We start from the raw sequence: 18,867 nt of genomic DNA, 5'->3' as shown, positions 1-18,867 counted from the left end.
TAGTGTATTTCCGGCGGAATAATCTACGGGAGACAATTATATTTAGTCTACGTAATAAGTATGGCCGTTTGAATTCATGCGCGTAGGATTTTCATTGGCTACTTCTTTGCTATCTCCCCAAATATGGGTATAATATTGCCAAATACGGAAAATGTAATTTTATCCTCATAATAAACCATCCCTTCTTTGTTCTGCATTGTCTTAGGGGAAGGGTGTGTGTGACAAACAAAATCTCAATGGTTTCGCTTATAAAAAATACAAAATAAACAGTTGAAAAAACAAAAAAATCATTAAGGTATAAAATTAAAAAAACAATGGCTAGTTTTTCTTCACATTTTTTTTATCAGGTATATAAATCATCATTTCCCATCCATTGTTTTATGTGATATCAAAATAGCCTAGTATTTAAAAAAATGACCAGTGCATTATAATACTATTAATAAAAAACATGTTAATTGTTTTTGTTAATTTTTTATTTTATTTCAGAACATTTGATAACAATTAAGTACATTTGTCTTTCTTTCTTAGAACATGTGTGTTCAAATACCACTTCCATATTGTTTATTCCATTCTAGGTAAATATTAAGATCTTGCTGAGAAACACTTGGTCTAACAGTTTTTAAAGCTGCCTGGAAATCTTTAAAAAGCATGGGACGAACCTGAAAAAAAGAAAAAAGCACAATAAGTACACTGCAAGGAAATGGGGGCAGATCCAGGTCATATGCAGTACATACTGTATTTTAAAATGTATTACCTGATCAGCAGAAACTTGTTGGATATCTTTGATACATCTAACTGGGCCAAGAGCAGCCTCACGACATAAATTAGCAACATCAGCGCCTGAATAACCTAATAGAGTAGAAATAAGATTCCACCTTGGTATAAAGTTAACAGTGCCAACCACAGTATTGATTGGTCCTACTAAACACTACAAAACACTATACATAATAGTGGTACCACACACCCCTCGGAGGGTGGTAATTCATTTTTTAGTACTTTAGGGAATATTTATAGGGTTAGGTTTTGTTATATTTAAGGGTGAGGTTGATTATTTAGGGGTAAAGTTGATAGAACATGCATTATGTAATATAAGATATTATAATAACACCTTGTCATATTATTTATGTTGTGATTCTCTGTGTTTAGAGAAGGATGCTTTAGACCAGGTCCGCCTTATATTATTAGCCAATCAAAATCGTATAATTTTTGGAGGGAAAATGTTATCCTCCTCTGAAGCCTAAAATTTGCATATCCAGTATAAAAGTAGAATGTTATAGATATTAGAAGAGAAGAGAGAATAAGATCAGAGTAGATAAATGGAAAGATGATAAAGAAAATAAGGCTTGACTGGTAGTAAGATGTATTAATCGAGTTACAAGGAATAAAAGTTCTAGTTGAATTAAATATACTTTTGTATGAGTTATCATTCAGTGACAGTGTACGTCGCGTGGAGTTATATACGCCTGAGAAAGCTCGGAACCAACTTAAATAAATCACTACACACCTAAATAAATTCCTGTCATTTGTTTGGACAATTGTGGGTCACATAATCATATTGAAATATAACCTTTCATCATTCACCTCATGCCATTATTTGTACCATTACACTCATAAACATTTATTATTTGTATAAAATAAAATTAAATGTTGGTTTCCAATTTTTGTCTGTACAATATATTTGTTTTAAATGAATTAACCTTTTTGGGCATTTCTCTAAAACTTTCTCCAGTAGTAGTATCTCTTAAAACACCATGACTCATACATTATAATTACCTTCAGTTTGTTCCTGTATGTTGTTTAGTTCACTTTCGCTTAGCACATACGCTTGTGTGCTCAGCAAGTTGGTTACAATTTGTTTTCTTGCAGCAGCATCTGGTAGAGGAATATAAAGTCTCTTGACCAGTCGTCTTCGGGCAGCCTCGTCTATCTCATGAGGGCGGTTTGTAGCGCCGACCACTAACAGTCTATCCTCTGAATTTGTTGTAGCACCGTCCTTGTAAAGAAATAAATATCAATAATATAATGTGATCATCGAGAGACTTTGACCACATCATAAGATACCATAAAAAAATAATAATTCTGATAAATTTTGGAAATAAAAAAAGTATTATACCGTAGAGATATTATAGTACACTATAATTATGCCTTGTCTTTTAAGGCGAGCGAGTGCGATCACTCACCTAAAATGCCCTTGAGGAGTGCGATTTACAACAAGCTTAAATTTCTACACACCAAAATACAAACAGCACACCTACAGCACCCCTGAATGTATTGAGGAGTGCAATTTGTAGCACACCTACAATTTGCAAAAGACAAGGCCTGGATAATATTTTTATGATTATACAAAGGAGAGACACTTCGGAGTTGACGCCCCGGTTATTTGGTGTGAAAGGTAAAATCAAGCAACTCCGGAGTTTAAAACTGCGGGGTTGAACAGCTGAACATTCTCCGGAGAGTGAACTGCGGAGACACCCCAGTGTTTTGGTGTGAAAGGTACCAACATCAAACTTTTGAGGTCAAAAAGTCATCCTCACACAATCACTCATTGCTTTAGTATTATTTCAAAATACTTTAAGTATTTGTAAAAAATAATAGCGGGTCTAGAAAATAATACGTGGTATCAATAAATCATTATATGAATTCTGAGACTTTTGAAATTAATTATCAAATTAAAAATATTATTAATTAAAATGATTCTAATAATCGTCGCTATGTAATAAAACAAAGGGCGACATTTACAATTTTATTTTATAAACCCTGGTGTTGCTAGGTTGGTGTGAAAGGGGTATCTCCGGAGTTTATCGATGTTTTGAATGGTCTTAAAACCCGAGTGTTTTGGTGTGAAATGGGTATAAGATATATCTTTATGATGAAATGCATGAATTATTTTTTATTACCAATTGCACAAGAAATTCTGTTTTAATTCTTCTTGACGATTCATGTTCATCAGCTGATCTCTGCGATAATAACGAATCAATCTCATCAATGAAGATAACAGCTGGTTGATGGCAACGGGATACAGCAAACAGCGCCCTCACCATCTTTTCTCCTTCACCGATCCATTTAGATGTCAACGACGAAGCACTAATACTGAAAAACGTTGCTCCTGATTGGTTGGCAATACACTTTCCTATCAAAATAAATAATAAATCGTCAATTAAATTTATAGTAGTTATTTTGGAAAAAAAAAAAATAATAGAATAAAATTGTTTATAAACTAGATGTTTCAATTACCTATGAGTGTTTTGCCGGTTCCAGGTGGTCCAAACAGTAATAGACCTTTTGGTGGTCCACGCAAACCATGAAAAATGTCTCTGCAAGAAAAGCACAATAAATTATTAAATAGTTTATCCATCCTGTATTGGTGAGTTACTTGCGGATGCGTATGAAATAAAAAATAAAACATCTCATTTGCTCTATATATGAAGTAACTTAACTACAGTGGTGTATGATATATACATACAGTATACATATTTGGAAATGCACTCACCTTAACCAATATAATAAGAATATGAAATAATGACGTTAAAATGGTACTTACGGTCTAAGCATTGGCCACACCACAATTTCTTTAATGGTTGACTTAGCAAATTCAAGACCTGCAATGTCATCCCAATGAATTGGTGGACCGTTATCCATCACCTGACAAATATGTAAATATTATATTAATAAATCCAAAGGCAAATTACGGAAAAAAATGACAATGCTGTGGGTATCAGTGTGGTTGGATCTCAATGAAGATACAAAATAAAACTAGATTTAATTCGTCACTATGACGAATTATAGGTTATATGCATTGATTTAAATAAAGATAATTGATTGATTTAAGATATTTTGATTGATTGATTTTCTCAGAATCTTTAGTTATTTATAATATATGATAGGATCTTGCTAACGCAAATACAATAGCCGGTATCATAATCCGATCAAAGATCCTTCTGCGTATATAATGTCATAAACCACATTTGTGTTTTTAAATAAATTTCATTATAAATCATCTGTATAATCTAAGCACTAAGAAATACAATTGAACAAACAATACGGGTAATAAAAAAAATCTTATTTCGTTACGTTTCCCAAGGTAAGCCTCGAACTCGGTAGCTTGAATGCTGTAGACACGAGCAAAGACCACCGAGCCATACACAACTGACTAAAAATTATGGAAATATTCCTCCGTGTATTTACTATGCAGTAACCACTTTGGTGCAGATAGATTATTACATACCGCAATGAATTATAATGTTTTACTATGATGACATCTTTAAAGATTTTTAAAAATGATGCACTGTCAAACTATATACTTTTAACTTTAATATATGAACTTCTTAAGGAAGAAAGTTAATGTTAAGTTTGTTATTTCGGCCTAAGAAAATGTTATAATTTGTTTGATTGTCGAAATAAATTTTTGTAAATTTAATATGCCATTAATGATGACTTAATCAACTTTTGTTCTCTTAATTTCATAATAAATCATACATATGATACATACACTTCAAGAAAATGAAATAAAAAATCGGTGTTCCCGAGCATTCTAACGATATATATTAATTTTAAAATTTTGCATATTTTCACCATTTTGTTAACTTACACGTGCGTAGCCTGTCACTTTTGATGTGCTCGTATAACGCTGTTTCGCGTTGAAAAGTTAATACAATATGATGATATTGTTAAAGAAAGGTTATACAGTACAACAGTAATCGGACAAAAACAGTGCGCAATAACGTTTGACGCGCAGTGCGCGTGCAAAAATCTGCGCACTTATGGCAATTTTTTAAACGCTTAAAATTGCCTGAAACGTACTCTAATTTCATCGAAAATAAATTCTGAAAATTTTGAACATTTTAAGCGCGCGTACGCATGTGTTATATGCGCTACGCACGTACCAATTGTATTCCCATATGATGAAATATGACCTGAAATTTATGAGTACCAAATTTTGTTTAAAAGTGATTCATGCTTGTGAAGATATGATTACAAACGTGATTTTGTTAAATCGCGCGTAGACCGCGTAATGTTTGACAGCCAGAAGAATTTGCATATTATGTACATATTATGTAACATTTTTCCCACTGGTATTTTTAATTGGTTTTACATATATCCATCCCATTCCATCAAAGAAGATCCTTATACCATCAACACATACAACAATTTCCCATCCCATCAGCCAACCCTCCATCCATCTATCATTCATTCAATTACTGAACCTCTCCTAGACTCACAAATGATGACAAATTTCTCCTATTTAAAATAAAATCACAAATGTTCACTGCATTACTTCTGAAGTTAAAAGTAAATATAAAAATTACCTCATTCATGACAAGTTCAATCATTTTAGGGTCGATATTCTTTAAACGTTCATCAATGCATTCATTGCTATCAGCACTACCTGAATGACTGGTATTCCTAAACACAATCAATTATCACATGCATTATAACTTTTGATAAACCATGGAAAAATAACTTATTTCTCCATGGATAAACATAGACCAACTTTCCATAAAAACATTGATACAGAAAAAAACAAATATAAAAGACATATATAAAAGTGGTTTTATGGAAAACTTTTAAATTAATTTAATAAAGATTACCTTGTCTCTTGAGTGACTTCATCTTTATTCATAATTGGAGGAACAAATTTACTGTTTAGTCCACGTCTGAAATTAATTACAACATTTATAGAATAAAAATCTTTACAGGTAAAATTCACAAGGTTGTGCATAGGTTGAGGTGTTGGTTTAGTCATGTGCCACCACCGCCACCACCGCCAACTCCTTATCTAGGAATCTCTTGACCATTCCATCCTATTTTTAATCCCGGACACCATCCATTAAGCGAGTGAGTGGCTGAGCGGTTAAGACCATGAAACCGTAATACGTAGCCATAACATTATCAGCAAGGGTTCGAGGCTCACTCGCTCCATGGTTCTGGTGGTAGAATGAGTCTTCCCAGATAAGGACTATAAACCATAGGTCCAGTGTACACATCTGGTTCATGTGCACTTTAAAGAACCTAGTACATCTCTTGAGATGAGTAGGGGGTTACCCAGAGTACTAGTTCACACACAGTCACTGTCACAAACTCATCATAGTACTGTACACTGGGCCCTCTGGGAGAACAGTCTTTTACTGAAAAGGCTACCCAGAATAAAAAATAACTAGATCTTAAACTTGTCACTTGAGGACGAGTTTGGTTATCCGCCCGCAACAAAACGTATCTTGCGCATTCAAGTACTTTTCAGTTGTGACTTTTCCAAAAAGTAGCCTATTCAAAATTACAACTGCCCTTTCAGTGTAATAACCAAACAAATCCTTTTATTTAATTGTTTTCCCGTGATGGGATTCGAACCCGGTACCTCCGATACCAAAGTCGGTTGCATTACACATCGAGCCATATGAGCACCTGCTGAAGAGAATCCGAAGAAAGAGTCCTCGTTCATTCGGTATGTCGTGAACCCCCTCGATGCAAGTTGATTATTACATATCAAACTTAAATCATAAATTTTACTATGATGAAATCTTCACAAATTTTAAACGCTGACATTTTATGAAAGTACATACTTTCAAGTTTTATATATTAACATGAAAAGAAAAAAGATAAACGTTATGTTTATTGTTTTGCTGTTTGAAAAAGTTTATGTTTGTTTGATGATAAAAATTTCAAAAATTATATTTAATATGCAAATAATGTAGCCATCAAACACGTTTTAGTATTCAACACTATAATAAATCATACCTATGATTCATACACTGCAAGAAATAAAAATAAGAAATGGGGGTAACCTTGCATTCTGATGAACTGTATCGTTTTTAAAAGTAGACATATTTTGTAACATTTTCACAATTTTTTGACGTTTTTGTGCGCAACCAGTCATGTTTAACGTGCTCGTAGAACGGCATTTCAAGTTGAATAGTGAATAAAATAACGTAAAATTGTTAACCAAAGATTTAAAAACACAAATCGTGTAAAAGAAATACTCATACGTGTTCCCTGCGCCGTGCGCGCGTAAAAATGTGCGCACCAGTGGTAAATTTTTAAACGCTTAAAATGACCTGAAACGTGCTCTATTTAATTCCTTTTTCTCATTTATTATCTATTATTTTTAGAAAATGTTAACTGTTTTTTTGTGTTTTTATTTGAGAAATAAAAATTATTGATTGATTGATTGATTGATTAATCAGAAATTGATTTGAAGCATTTTAAAATTTCAAACGCCGTTTACGCGCGCACTTTCTAATGTTACAAAATTCGGTAGGAATAAAAAAGTTAACAAATGATGTGAACCAAACCTGGCTGAAAATTACGTTAAAAAATATTTATCTGTTTTGAAATTATGATCAATTTAAGATTTTAAGAAAATCGCGCGTGACTTACGCTACGCGTATCTGACAACGTCAGAAAGCTTGGCTGCACATCTTCAGTTAAATGTCTATATGTTGACCAAGTTACAACATGTTATGTTAACGCATTGCAGAGAAACAGCGTGTACAAATTTGGAGTATTTTAAAATTTCAAACGCAATTTACGCGCAAACTTTCTAGTGTCCAAAAATGTGCTAAAGATTGAAAAAGTTAGCCATTGATGTGAAGAAAACGTGGCTGAAAGTTACGTTAAAAAATATTTATCGGTTTTCGAAGTTATGATCAATTTAAGATTTTCATAAACTCGCGCGTAACTTACGCTACGCGGCTCTGACAGCGTCCAAAAGCTTGGCTGCACAACTTCAGTTAAATGTCTAAATGTTTACCAAGTTACAACATGTTATGTTAACACGTTGCAGAGAAACGTCGCGTACAAAAGTGGCGGAAAGAAAGAATAATAAAAAAAAAAAAAAGAAACACTACAATTCCAAGGGCTTATCCGCTTGAGGCGGATAACCAATAATATTAGTGGTAATAATCCTGTTATCATGCATCATCATTATCATGCTTCTAGTTAGTATAATAAAATACTTAATACAGTAGAACCTGTGTTTTACGTACCCTGATTTTACGTTCCCTCGATTTTACGTACGCTAAAAATAACCGATGACGTCATCATTTTCTTACATTGAGGGCGCAAATTAACAACAACAAAGCACACAAAGCCACAAGCATGGCTGTGTGAGGAATTCTGCTGTGTGTGGGACAAGCTACGCACGTGCATTCCCCATAAAGCAGCGACTGTTTTTTTTTTTATAGAAAACAATTATATTTTACACTTTATTTAAACATCGCACAGCCTGTATATACTGTACTTTTCTAGTTAGGCCTCACATCTTGCTAGGCCTGCTAGCCTGGCCTGAATAGTCTAGGCAAGGCCTAGCTAGTGACCACCTGCATAATGTACAGAAGGCAAACACGGCCAGCTACGATCTCTACGTATTTGGGGTCAATTTAAGGTCAACCTTGATTTTACGAATCCTTTGTTTTACGTACGCCTTTCGGTCCCGTACCGTACGTAAAATGGAGGTTCTACTGTACCTTGTTCCAAGCACTTTACGACTTGTCCCGTAACAAGTTGTTGACCCGCTAGTGCTTTCTTCTCTTCCTCTATTCTTCTTCTGGTTGTTAATTGTCTGCAAGTAAATAAATGCAACAGATTTATTATTGGTAGCTTTTCTCAAAGATTGTATGAATACAAGCATGCAGTACTCATGCATGCCAACATGAGCATGCAGTACTCATGCATGCCAACATGAGCATGCAGTACTCATGCATGCCAACATGAGCATGCAGTACTCATGCATGCCAACATGAGCATGCAGTAATCATGCATGCCAACATGAGCATGCAGTACTCATGCATGCCAACATGAGCATGCAGTACTCATGCATGCCAACATGAGCATGGAGTACTCATGCATGCCAACATGAGCATGCAGTACTCATGCATGCCAACATGAGCATGCAGTACTCATGCATGCCAACATGAGCATGCAGTACTCATGCATGCCAACATGAGCATGCAGTACTCATGCATGCCAACATGAGCATGCAGTACTCATGCATGCCAACATGAGCATGCAGTACTCATGCATGCCAACATGAGCATGCAGTACTCATGCATGCCAACATGAGCATGCAGTACTCATGCATGCCAACATGAGCATGCAGTACTCATGCATGCCAACATGAGCATGCAGTACTCATGCATGCCAACATGAGCATGGTCAGGGATAATTTCCAGATCCAGGATTTTGAAATAAGGCTTTGGGAGAGTGGGTGGGCCTACAAATTGTGAAATGAAATGTTCAAGCTATTGTTCTATCCTTCATCATTCCTTCAATCATTTATTTTGGAATCTCTGGTCAATAAAAAGTATAAATTATGTATAAAATAACACAAATAAACTGAGACGACGACGACGCGCTCTAATCTCAGGATGGCATTCCACCTGTATAATCGTCAAAACTAAAACATAGTGTTTTATTAATTTATGAAAACCTGGATCAAGTTTCACCCGTTTTGAATCCAGTTGTGCAACACTCGGAATGAATGAGATGTCTCACCAATTGGTCTCTGGCTGTCAGAAAGTTATTAGCTTGCTTAGGGTGAGTAACATCATCTTGATTCAATGTTCTGCTTACATGGGATGACTTTTTCATGTCACATTCATACATGTCTATATATTTGAATATAAAATGTTTAAAACCCTTTATTGAAAGGAAATCTAAAGTCATTGCTTTTCTTTTATGTTAGTCCACCAGTTGGCATTACTATTTTTGTCGAGCTAAAGTATTTATGTATGAAATGCCATGTGTGTCAAAATATTTATCTTTTTACTAGTAATATATAGTCAAAATACAGGACCTAGACTACTGAGAAAAGCTTGTACAAACATAGTCTGTAATGCTACAAACAATACAAACTTTATTATTTAAAAATATTTACCATGTAATGTTCTCTTATTCGCACTTTGTTGTTGCAGCAAGTCACCACCAAATAGTCTGCTTCTGTGTAGATTTTGTCTTCCAGAATCTGCGGTAGGCCCTGCATCTGGATATTTTCTATTTAGATCTACATTATTAAGACATGAATTTGATGTACTAGGCCCTGAATCTGAATTATACAATCTTCTGTTTGAGTTACTAGGCCCCGATTCTGAATCATAAAACAATTTATTATGGTTGACATTTGAGTTCCTATCTGACTTCAACAAACTTGATTTCACTTTAAGATCAGACTTAAAGTGACTTTCAAAAACAGACAATGTAGGATTAAACTTTGAACTTTGACCAGAGGTAGAATAAGTACTACAATTCTGTTGCTTGTAATGTCCTCCCTCTGTTTTAACATTAATGTTCTGCTGATGATACACTTGATGTGAGATTGTAGCTGGCTTTGCACTTTCTGGTTGATTTTGACAAGCAGTAACTGGATTTTGTACTCTGTTGGTTCCTGGTTGTTTGGTTCTAACAACGATGGTAGACTGGTTCATTTGATTTGTCTTAAAATCCTGAGTTTGTGAAGAGAGAAACAAAACAAAAATGTGTCACAAATCGTACTCTAAAATAGTCTCATACCGCCAAGTAGAGAATAATAACATAAACAGCTGGGCTGAGAATTCTTCTACCCAACCTAAAGCTTAGTGCTAGCTTTCCATCCATGCTAACACCATCCATTCATCACCATATTATTATGATGATGACAATGATGATTAAGATGATGATTATGATTATAATGATGGTGATTATTATAATGATTCATTCATTTTAATGTTCTTTACACCTACCTCCTAGCTTCTGTAGCTCAAACATTTAAATATTGATATTCATCAAATGTTTAACTCAACCTTAATGTGTAATAAAGTATCTCACCTGTGAATGTTTCAGCATATTTTGTATATGTTCATTTTCAAGCAAACTTTCTGATGTCAAAGCACTCCTCCATTCTTGACTTTCTGCCAGTACAAAAAGATTTTTGTTATTACTTACAATACAATTAATCAAACATATTAAATGTGTTGCCTAAAAAAACTCTCTCTGTATTTTATTGACCCTTCACAGTGTGGTCATATAAAAGTCAAAATTAAAACCACCTCTTAAACATGCTCTTTGTTTATTTAGTGGCGTGAACCACCATTTTTATTCTTTCATAATGTCATGATCAATACAATTATCAATAATACATTATTTTCTCCTTTTTTATAATTTTCTTATATTTGTCTCTGTATGATATTCTGATAAAAAACATTTAATCATTAATATTTTCAATTTTTTTGCTTTCAATATTATCCTTTTTTCTTAAATTTTTTAATTTATAAATATACATCATTTAGGCAACTAACAAAAATAACGCTCTTTGTTTACAGTACTGTAGGTAAAATGATTTGGTATCAATTTGCACCATACTCTAATTTGGTTTTAGTAGTGTGTGTTTTAGTACAGCTTGAACTGGTCTAGTTAAAGTGTGTACTCTTATCACTTAAGTATTTACTTGTTAAAGCGCGGCTCCCACTAGCGACGCAACGCAAGGACGTAACGCAACGCAAGTGAATTGACCAATCACAAGCGTTGGCTTATTCGCTTGTGATTGCTAACTGTCTATAACTTCGCTTGTCATTGGTCAACGCGCTTGCGTTGCGTTTACGTCCTTGCGTTACGTTCTAGTGGGAACCAAGCTTTAAAGTAACTTTAACTAGCGATGCAATTACCATTTCTATGATTAGCGCATAAAGTTAAAGTTTGCTCAGCGTAGTTATTAAGTCCTGTTTGCGAATCAACGATGCTGGACAGTAAACCCCCATACTGTTTGGTTAGATGCATGGCACCACTGTTTGAAATGCTAAAAAATGTAATGAAAACAATGCACAATGTAATACTGTACATATAATGTGGCTAGTTAAAACAAATGTAAGTATACAATATACGCATTTAATTAAGATTTATTAAAGGATGAGTATATAAAAATCAAAAACAAACAATTTAACCATTAAAAATCTCCAATGATGCATGATTATATTTTTTTACCAATATTAGTAACAAATAAAAAACAGGATTCTCTAAACTACCAAACCAGGATTTTTGAAAATAAAATTTGCAAAAAATGCTTTTCCATAATTTAAAATGAACTGAGAAAACCTCACTTTCTGGAGAAAGAGAAGAAGAGAGGGGAGAAAAGGATGAAGGGATAGTTGACCCTTTTTTACAACAAACCTTTTATTGGCATGTGCGACTTCAATTTGTGCCAGGATACCTCTGATTGCATTAGCCTTTTGAACACAAGTTGCATCACTTGATTTTAAATGAAAATAACATCTTTGCCATTTATTCAACGAAAAGGTTTCTGTTGTAGACAGATTCATATTGTAGTAGGCTTTATCCAATTCTGAAAATATGAGAAAGTACTACATACATAGTTGGCCTAACCTGGGCAAATATGAATAATAATATAGCCTAGGCCTAGTAGTAGCTAGCCTAGTATTTAGTAACAAAACAATACTCAACTCAAATTCCGTCTCTAGTCTAGGCCTAGGCTATGCCATCTCAGACTACCTGGCTAGGCTGGTAGGCCTCCTAGCCCCTACCTAACCTAGTAGTAATATTACTACTAGGCTAGGCCTAGCTAGGTAGGCCTAGCCTGGCCCTACTTACTTCTACAGCTAGCTAGCTAGGCATCCTCTTTTAGGCTAGGCCTAGGCTAATATTATGATAAGAGTAGGCCTAGGCTAGGCCTATATCTGATAAAATAATATGCCGTTGATTTTGGTACTAACTACATTTCATATAGGCCTAGGCTAGGCCTATTTGCTATATGATTCATAATTTATGTCGTTGAAATACGTTTTTTAAACTAGGCAACTTTACCTTCTTTTCAATTTCAGTCACGTTTTTTTATTTTGTAAACTCCCGCAAGACGCCCTCTATAGATTGTAATTGCATAACTATTAACCAATCAGCAGACTTTATTTCACGTATATTCATGATCATACTATATAAAGAAGTTGGGCTTGTTGCTAACTTATTTACATAATAGACAACTATTACCACAAATAGATGTCTAAAATTATGATAGCAATTTTATTGGTTGTACTTGTTTTCGTCCTGCTTGTACAATGGTCACACTGTATACTATTGTACTGTAGTTGATTTATTATAGAGAAATTCCTCCTACCAAATCATTTGCAAAATAGATTAGATAGATTTCTTCCCAAACTAATAACGCGTATACACAATCAAACACACAAGTTGAACAATTATTGCAAATATTATTTTATTTCACTATAATAAAAGTGATTGTCTGAATAATAGTGTAGTTTGCATAGACTATATAAATATATATTTTACCCGTTAAACCACGCTGTCTAAAGTAAGCAAGCATGTTGCCTACACATTATTAACACTACGTTTATTATGATTCATATTATGTATGCTTTTGCATACAAACCGAAACACTTTAAAAATTCAACCGGATTAGGTGGTTTACTATTGGTTTAGCCTTCTAACACTTTATGCTTGAGTTTCATATTTTTTTAAATTCAGAAACTAAAAGAAATTGTTATTTAATAATTCTTAGAGTATAAAAATTATTATTACTACTATCTAACAGTTGTTTGTTGGTTTGTTGTAATTATGATTTTTAATTGTTCATTGTTATGATTGTTAATCTTGCTTACAAATGTCCTATCGTTTATATTATAATAATTTAAGAAATATGTCTTATAGATCATTTAGATGCTAATTTGATTAGCTAAATTAGTACACCTTGTCACCATATTATTTGTTAATATTATTTATGTTTTTTTGTTGACAATATATCAAGGAAGATTTCTTTGGTAACAATCTCCAGAAAAGCCAAAGTAATATTTTTCTCACAACGTATGCAATAGTATTTATTTTAGTACTGGTAAAATTAACTATTTTTACATATAAAAACCCCTAGTCTTTACATATAAAATTCCTATTTTTTTGTATATTACATATAAATATCTTTTTTATATAAAAAACTACATGATTATTTATATATTTGTATATACTTGATTTCAGTCGCATTAGTTTTCAGTCATTCCTGCAAAAAATAAAAATTAGTTTAGTTTAACAATATTTCCAAATTATTTTAATGAAAACTAAAAAAATCCCAAATAAAAAGCAGAATTATACAAAACAACATTTATTCTATGTTTTTTAAATGTCTTTAAAAAGATATATTTTCTGATATTGTCATTTATTTTTGGCATTAAAATAAACTAACCTTAATTGTTGGCATTATAGTTGCGTGTAAATCCACGATTGTAATAAGACTGTGACTGTAAAAAAAGTGGAAATATTTGTATGCATAATATAATTTAAAACGATAAAGATGAGGAAATTAGTGGGAATAAGAAAAAACTGCCTCAACTGAGATTTGAACCCGGAACCTTCTGCATGATATGCAGATGTCCTAACCATTATACCACTGGGGCTTTCATGAAAATGTTCAAATTCGATTGGATAGCAAATGAAGTATTTTTATTTACCATTTATTTTTAAGTTTTGATAAGCTTCAGTGAATAGTACGCCAAGATTTTAAGGCAAAGTATATTTGTATACATATATATTTTTTTCAAATTCTTATTGATATTTCAACTGAGAACTAGCAACAGTTACAGATTGTTTTTATATAAATCTAGATCTACGTTCTGTCACTCACAGCTTGTATGTTGCTAGGTCAATTGAGAACTGTTACCTAGAGCATTGCTATAGATCCACCCTGCTGTTATTCTTAAAGCAGCTTTGTCTACACTATCAAACTTTATGCTACAACACAATGTGATGTGCCCATATATGGACATGATGATGTCATATCACTACCATATTTCGGCACATCACACTTTTTTGTAAAACTAGTTTGATAGTGTGGACAGAGCTTTAGATTAAACAATAATACATACTAGTTCTTCTTCTTCGGCTCCAGTAGCTATATATGGTCGTACAAAGTCATTGTAGTAGGAGCTGGGAGAACCTTCGGACATGCTCATTCTGCTACCACTCATTCTCTGAAAAGTAACAAAAGTAAAAGTTAATAACACTTGTATTATTTGATATAAACACCAAATCAATGAGTCAACATTATGGATTTATATCACAGGATAGGACTCATATTAGTGAGTGCGTGGCCAATCGATAGAGAACACTATAATAATTACATCCAAACATAGAGGAAAAATGTTCCAAATAGTTACCCAATAGTATATGCTAAAAAGAGGTTTTAGTATATCACTAACAATCAGGAGAAATTGTACTTCAATTTCTGCCTACATTATCAAACTTTATGTGGCAAAAAAATGTCATGTGCCCATATACCGTATGGATACAATAATGTCATATCACCGCCATATTTGGGAACATCAAAGTTTTTTTGTCAAACTAGTTTGATAGTGTAGACAGAGCTTTATCATGATCAAGATTGACACCTCAGCCCACTAGAATTAATGGCTATTTCAAGAAAGTTCTCTTAATGGATTGTTCCATTATTAGTGAGAGGGGAGTGATTTGCTTTAAACAGGAAATATGAGATCATTTTCTTCTTAAGCCTGTTTTCCTGTCGATGTTAGATCGACGCTATCGTTAACAATAATCGGCGATCTTCTATGTAAATGATTTACTGGAAAAGGTACCCCATATTGTCATCATTTCAACTTGATCGTTTTCAAATGATCGTCGTTGATCCTGTCGACATTATTCGATGCTGTCGTCGTTGAACGATCAACGACGACAGCATCGAATAACGTCGACAGGAAAACAGGCTTCAGTATCCAAGAACTCTTGCAACTATCAGGAGAATTGTGGGGTCTGTACTAACCTCAATCCTTGGAGCATTCCGTATAACATTAGCCATATGTCGCATTCGACTCTCCTCACTGCTTGTTACGCTCTCCGTTTCATAGAAGCTATCTACATCATCGTATTTCACGCCCAAAGGATTGTGTACAACCCTACTGGCATATATTCCAGGTGGTGTGGGATATTTGGAGAATGGTCTTGCATGAAGATGTCTTCTTCTACGAAGTGCAGCACCCATAATGCATAACATTAACACTAACACAAAGAGGAACACCCCAATTGCTGATGCCACAATTATAATAATTACAACAGTATCTGATAAGATAAAAAATAGTTAATAATAAATTAGAAATAGAATTTCTTAAAAATGATTAAATATGTCCCATATTATCTATGTATGTGTTTCCATTGTTGTTTTTGCTTGCTTTTTTGTTGTTAATAGGATTCAATTGGAAATAAGTTTCACATTAGGACTTTCATTGGCTATGCTGAATCTCAGCTGATTATTCTTTTCAAATGTTATTGTAGTGTTTTTTTATGTTTTAAATAATCGTATATATTAAATAAATTAACTAATTCAAAGTTCATACCTATTCCTGGTGCTGAAAAAAAGAAGGAATTAATTATTAAATATTTTAAAAAATATATTAGTACTTCATAATATGAATCCAAAGGCAAATTACTGAAAAAATGACAATGCTGTGGGTATCAGTGGCTGGATCTCAATGGATATACAAAAAAAAAGCGAAAAGCTAAATCAAAACGATAAGTAAAACAGCCAGAAAAGTTAGCAGAGCTTTCGGGCAACACATAGCCCTTCATCAGTGCAAGTGAAGGAATTTGGATAACATCATAGTATAAGAGCTGGCAAGTGCTGCCTGGGTGGACAGTACTTCATAATATGTATATACATTTAGTATGCTAAATATGTGGTGAATATAAGGTTCTGAAAATGCACTACTAATAATGATAATTTAAAGGTCATACCTTTTGTTGTTGGTACTGAAAAAAGAAAGGAAAAATAAAATTATTCTTACAAAATAATTATATTTTACATTGAATATATAATATATATATATAATATATATATATAATATTATATATTATATAATATTATATATTATATAATAAAATTATTCTCAGTAAATAATAGAAGCAAAAAAACATTATGAATTGTGATTGAAATATAAAAAAAAGCACACAAATATGTTATCAGTCTCAAAAACATTCTGCTGTATTTGGGAAATTATTGTTATGGTCCCAATATTTGTTATGTTAACATCAATAAAAGAGATCTATAAATGCATGATAATGATAATTAAATTGTCATACCTTCTGTTGTTGTTGGTACTGGAAAAAGAAAAGGAAAAAATTAAATTATTTATTGATATTTTATTTAAAATATAATATTATTTTAGATTGAATATCATTGAAATAAAAATTATTTACACTAATTAATAGAACCATAAAACAAAGCACAACATTATGTTATTAATTTTTTAAAAAATCTGCTGTATTTGGGAAATGGTCTCAATATGTTATGTTATGTTAATGTCATTAAAAGAGATTTATAGCCTAGTTGAACCCACCTTTGAAAGGTTAAAAAAGGAATGTAGGATCCCATATAGTATATATATCTCTTTCTCAACATAAATGTCAGATTTCTCAACTTTCTAAAATTAATCTCAGTAATCTTAAGCTCTAGATTGACAAAAAAGTGTGATGTTCCCAAACATGGTAGTCGTATGCCCACATATGGTAGTAACATGACATCATCATGTCCATATATGGGCACATCACATTTTGTTGTCATATAAAATTTGATAGTGTAGACAGAGCTTTAAAGATAATTTTTCTGTATGTACAGTGCATTGTGTAAATGTACTCACCTAAATCAACTGTTATGCTTGATATTTCAACATTTAAAAGAACACCATCATCAGATGTAGGCAGGCCTTCCTCGGCAGCAGTCTTCAACTGTTCTTCTACCATGGTGGGCGATACATCAGTGCTCGTCACAAAGCCTACATTGGCTTCTGCTATAATGCTTCCATCTGTCAAACTTGTCACTTCACAGTTGACATAGTCATTAAATGCAGTGTTCAGGGCATATTCAATCTTTAAATAAAAAGAAAAAGATTGTTTCACAGGTTATGTGTTGAGACAGTCTAAGTAAACTATTATTTATATTTTAATCAATTCAAAATTCTTAGAGAAAGTAAAAAATAATCAATCTTAGCCCGATTGAATTCAGTGTACAGGGCAGTTTTTAATTGTAATAGGAAAAGTGAATTTTACTCTTCCTTGATTAAAACCTTCTTAGTACAAATTCCGGTCATTATCCCATTAAAATGTGGTCTTTTTGATACTCCATCAGCGCACAATCCCTCTCCGCCACACCACTCCAACCACCCCCACACACACACACAAATAGAAGAAAGAGTGAAAAAGGTAGGAGAAGAAGAAATTCTTTTCACTTACAGCTGAGCATGCATATCCAGCAATTTGAATGTATCTTTCTGAGGTTTCATCTGCAAGGCTGTTATCAAATGCTGCGTCATCTGCATTACCATCAATACCAACAATTGTAATGGTCACTTCGTAGATTACTCCAGGAGCTAATAGTACAGAAAAAGCAATTAATATACTACTGGAAAATAGGACCCTCAAAGGAGCTATGTACGTATAACACACCAAAATTGTGGATACTCTATGAGTCAGATATTTAAACATTATGCCATTAAGAGAGGATAGCCTTCAATCATATACATAACTTGATCCTTTAAATCAAGTTAATAGTCCATAATTAACGAATACAACATTAATATTAGTGATGGGTATTCGTAGTTTCTTTTGCAACCTGGTATCTAGTAAACCAAATAGTGTTAGTTAGATGAGTTATGAAATAAATATTGTGATAAAGAATTATTATGTGCTGACACACTGCATTGTGGGAAGTAAACAATATTCTGGTAAATATGCAGATATATAAATATGATAATATGAATTGAAATTTTTTAGTTATAATGATGCTTAATTAAACTTGGTTCCCACTTGGATGCAATGCAAGAACGTATCCGCACAGCAAGAAATTTGACCAATCACAGGCGACAATTCGTATGGTCCATC

General features: G+C 33.1%; 2 protein-coding genes across 5 annotated transcripts in view; both read right to left on the bottom strand.

The window, feature by feature from the left end:
* Window positions 1-126: 126 nt before the first annotated feature.
* LOC140047221 (fidgetin-like protein 1) lies at window positions 127-12,807 on the bottom strand. 2 transcript variants are annotated; one of them, XM_072092108.1, is made up of 15 exons: window positions 12,784-12,807; window positions 12,133-12,304; window positions 11,631-11,761; window positions 10,795-10,877; window positions 9,869-10,433; window positions 9,487-9,599; window positions 8,460-8,554; window positions 5,589-5,654; window positions 5,307-5,403; window positions 3,542-3,642; window positions 3,235-3,314; window positions 2,898-3,130; window positions 1,774-1,993; window positions 755-849; window positions 127-659 (listed from the first exon to the last, which is right to left on the bottom strand). In XM_072092108.1, exons 2-15 carry the CDS (start codon window positions 12,279-12,281, stop codon window positions 540-542), a joined length of 2,148 nt encoding a protein of 715 aa, XP_071948209.1. In that variant the 5' UTR covers window positions 12,282-12,304; window positions 12,784-12,807; the 3' UTR covers window positions 127-539. The 2 variants fall into 2 exon arrangements, with proteins under 2 accessions (XP_071948209.1, XP_071948208.1); XM_072092107.1 differs by lacking the exon at window positions 12,784-12,807 and adding an exon at window positions 12,693-12,737.
* Window positions 12,808-13,172: 365 nt separating this feature from the next.
* LOC140047215 (uncharacterized) overlaps window positions 13,173-18,867 on the bottom strand; it is a 30,255-nt gene continuing 24,560 nt past the window's right edge. For 2 of the 3 annotated variants that reach the window (XM_072092096.1, XM_072092099.1), the window contains 9 exons: window positions 18,220-18,356; window positions 17,628-17,856; window positions 17,071-17,088; window positions 16,726-16,740; window positions 16,329-16,340; window positions 15,758-16,053; window positions 14,847-14,951; window positions 14,168-14,222; window positions 13,173-13,984 (listed from right to left, as the gene is read on the bottom strand). In XM_072092096.1, coding sequence (XP_071948197.1) covers window positions 14,169-14,222; window positions 14,847-14,951; window positions 15,758-16,053; window positions 16,329-16,340; window positions 16,726-16,740; window positions 17,071-17,088; window positions 17,628-17,856; window positions 18,220-18,356 — 866 coding nt within the window. In that variant the 3' untranslated portion in view covers window positions 13,173-13,984; window position 14,168. The remainder of the gene's footprint in view (window positions 13,985-14,167; window positions 14,223-14,846; window positions 14,952-15,757; window positions 16,054-16,328; window positions 16,341-16,725; window positions 16,741-17,070; window positions 17,089-17,627; window positions 17,857-18,219; window positions 18,357-18,867) is intronic. The other variant, XM_072092097.1, reaches the window with a different exon arrangement.

This window comes from Antedon mediterranea, chromosome 4 (assembly GCF_964355755.1).
Source record: "Antedon mediterranea chromosome 4, ecAntMedi1.1, whole genome shotgun sequence".
NCBI classification, from domain to species: domain Eukaryota; kingdom Metazoa; phylum Echinodermata; class Crinoidea; order Comatulida; family Antedonidae; genus Antedon; species Antedon mediterranea.
Note: the sequence above shows the minus strand (reverse complement) of the source record. Positions and strands in the feature narration are given on the sequence as shown.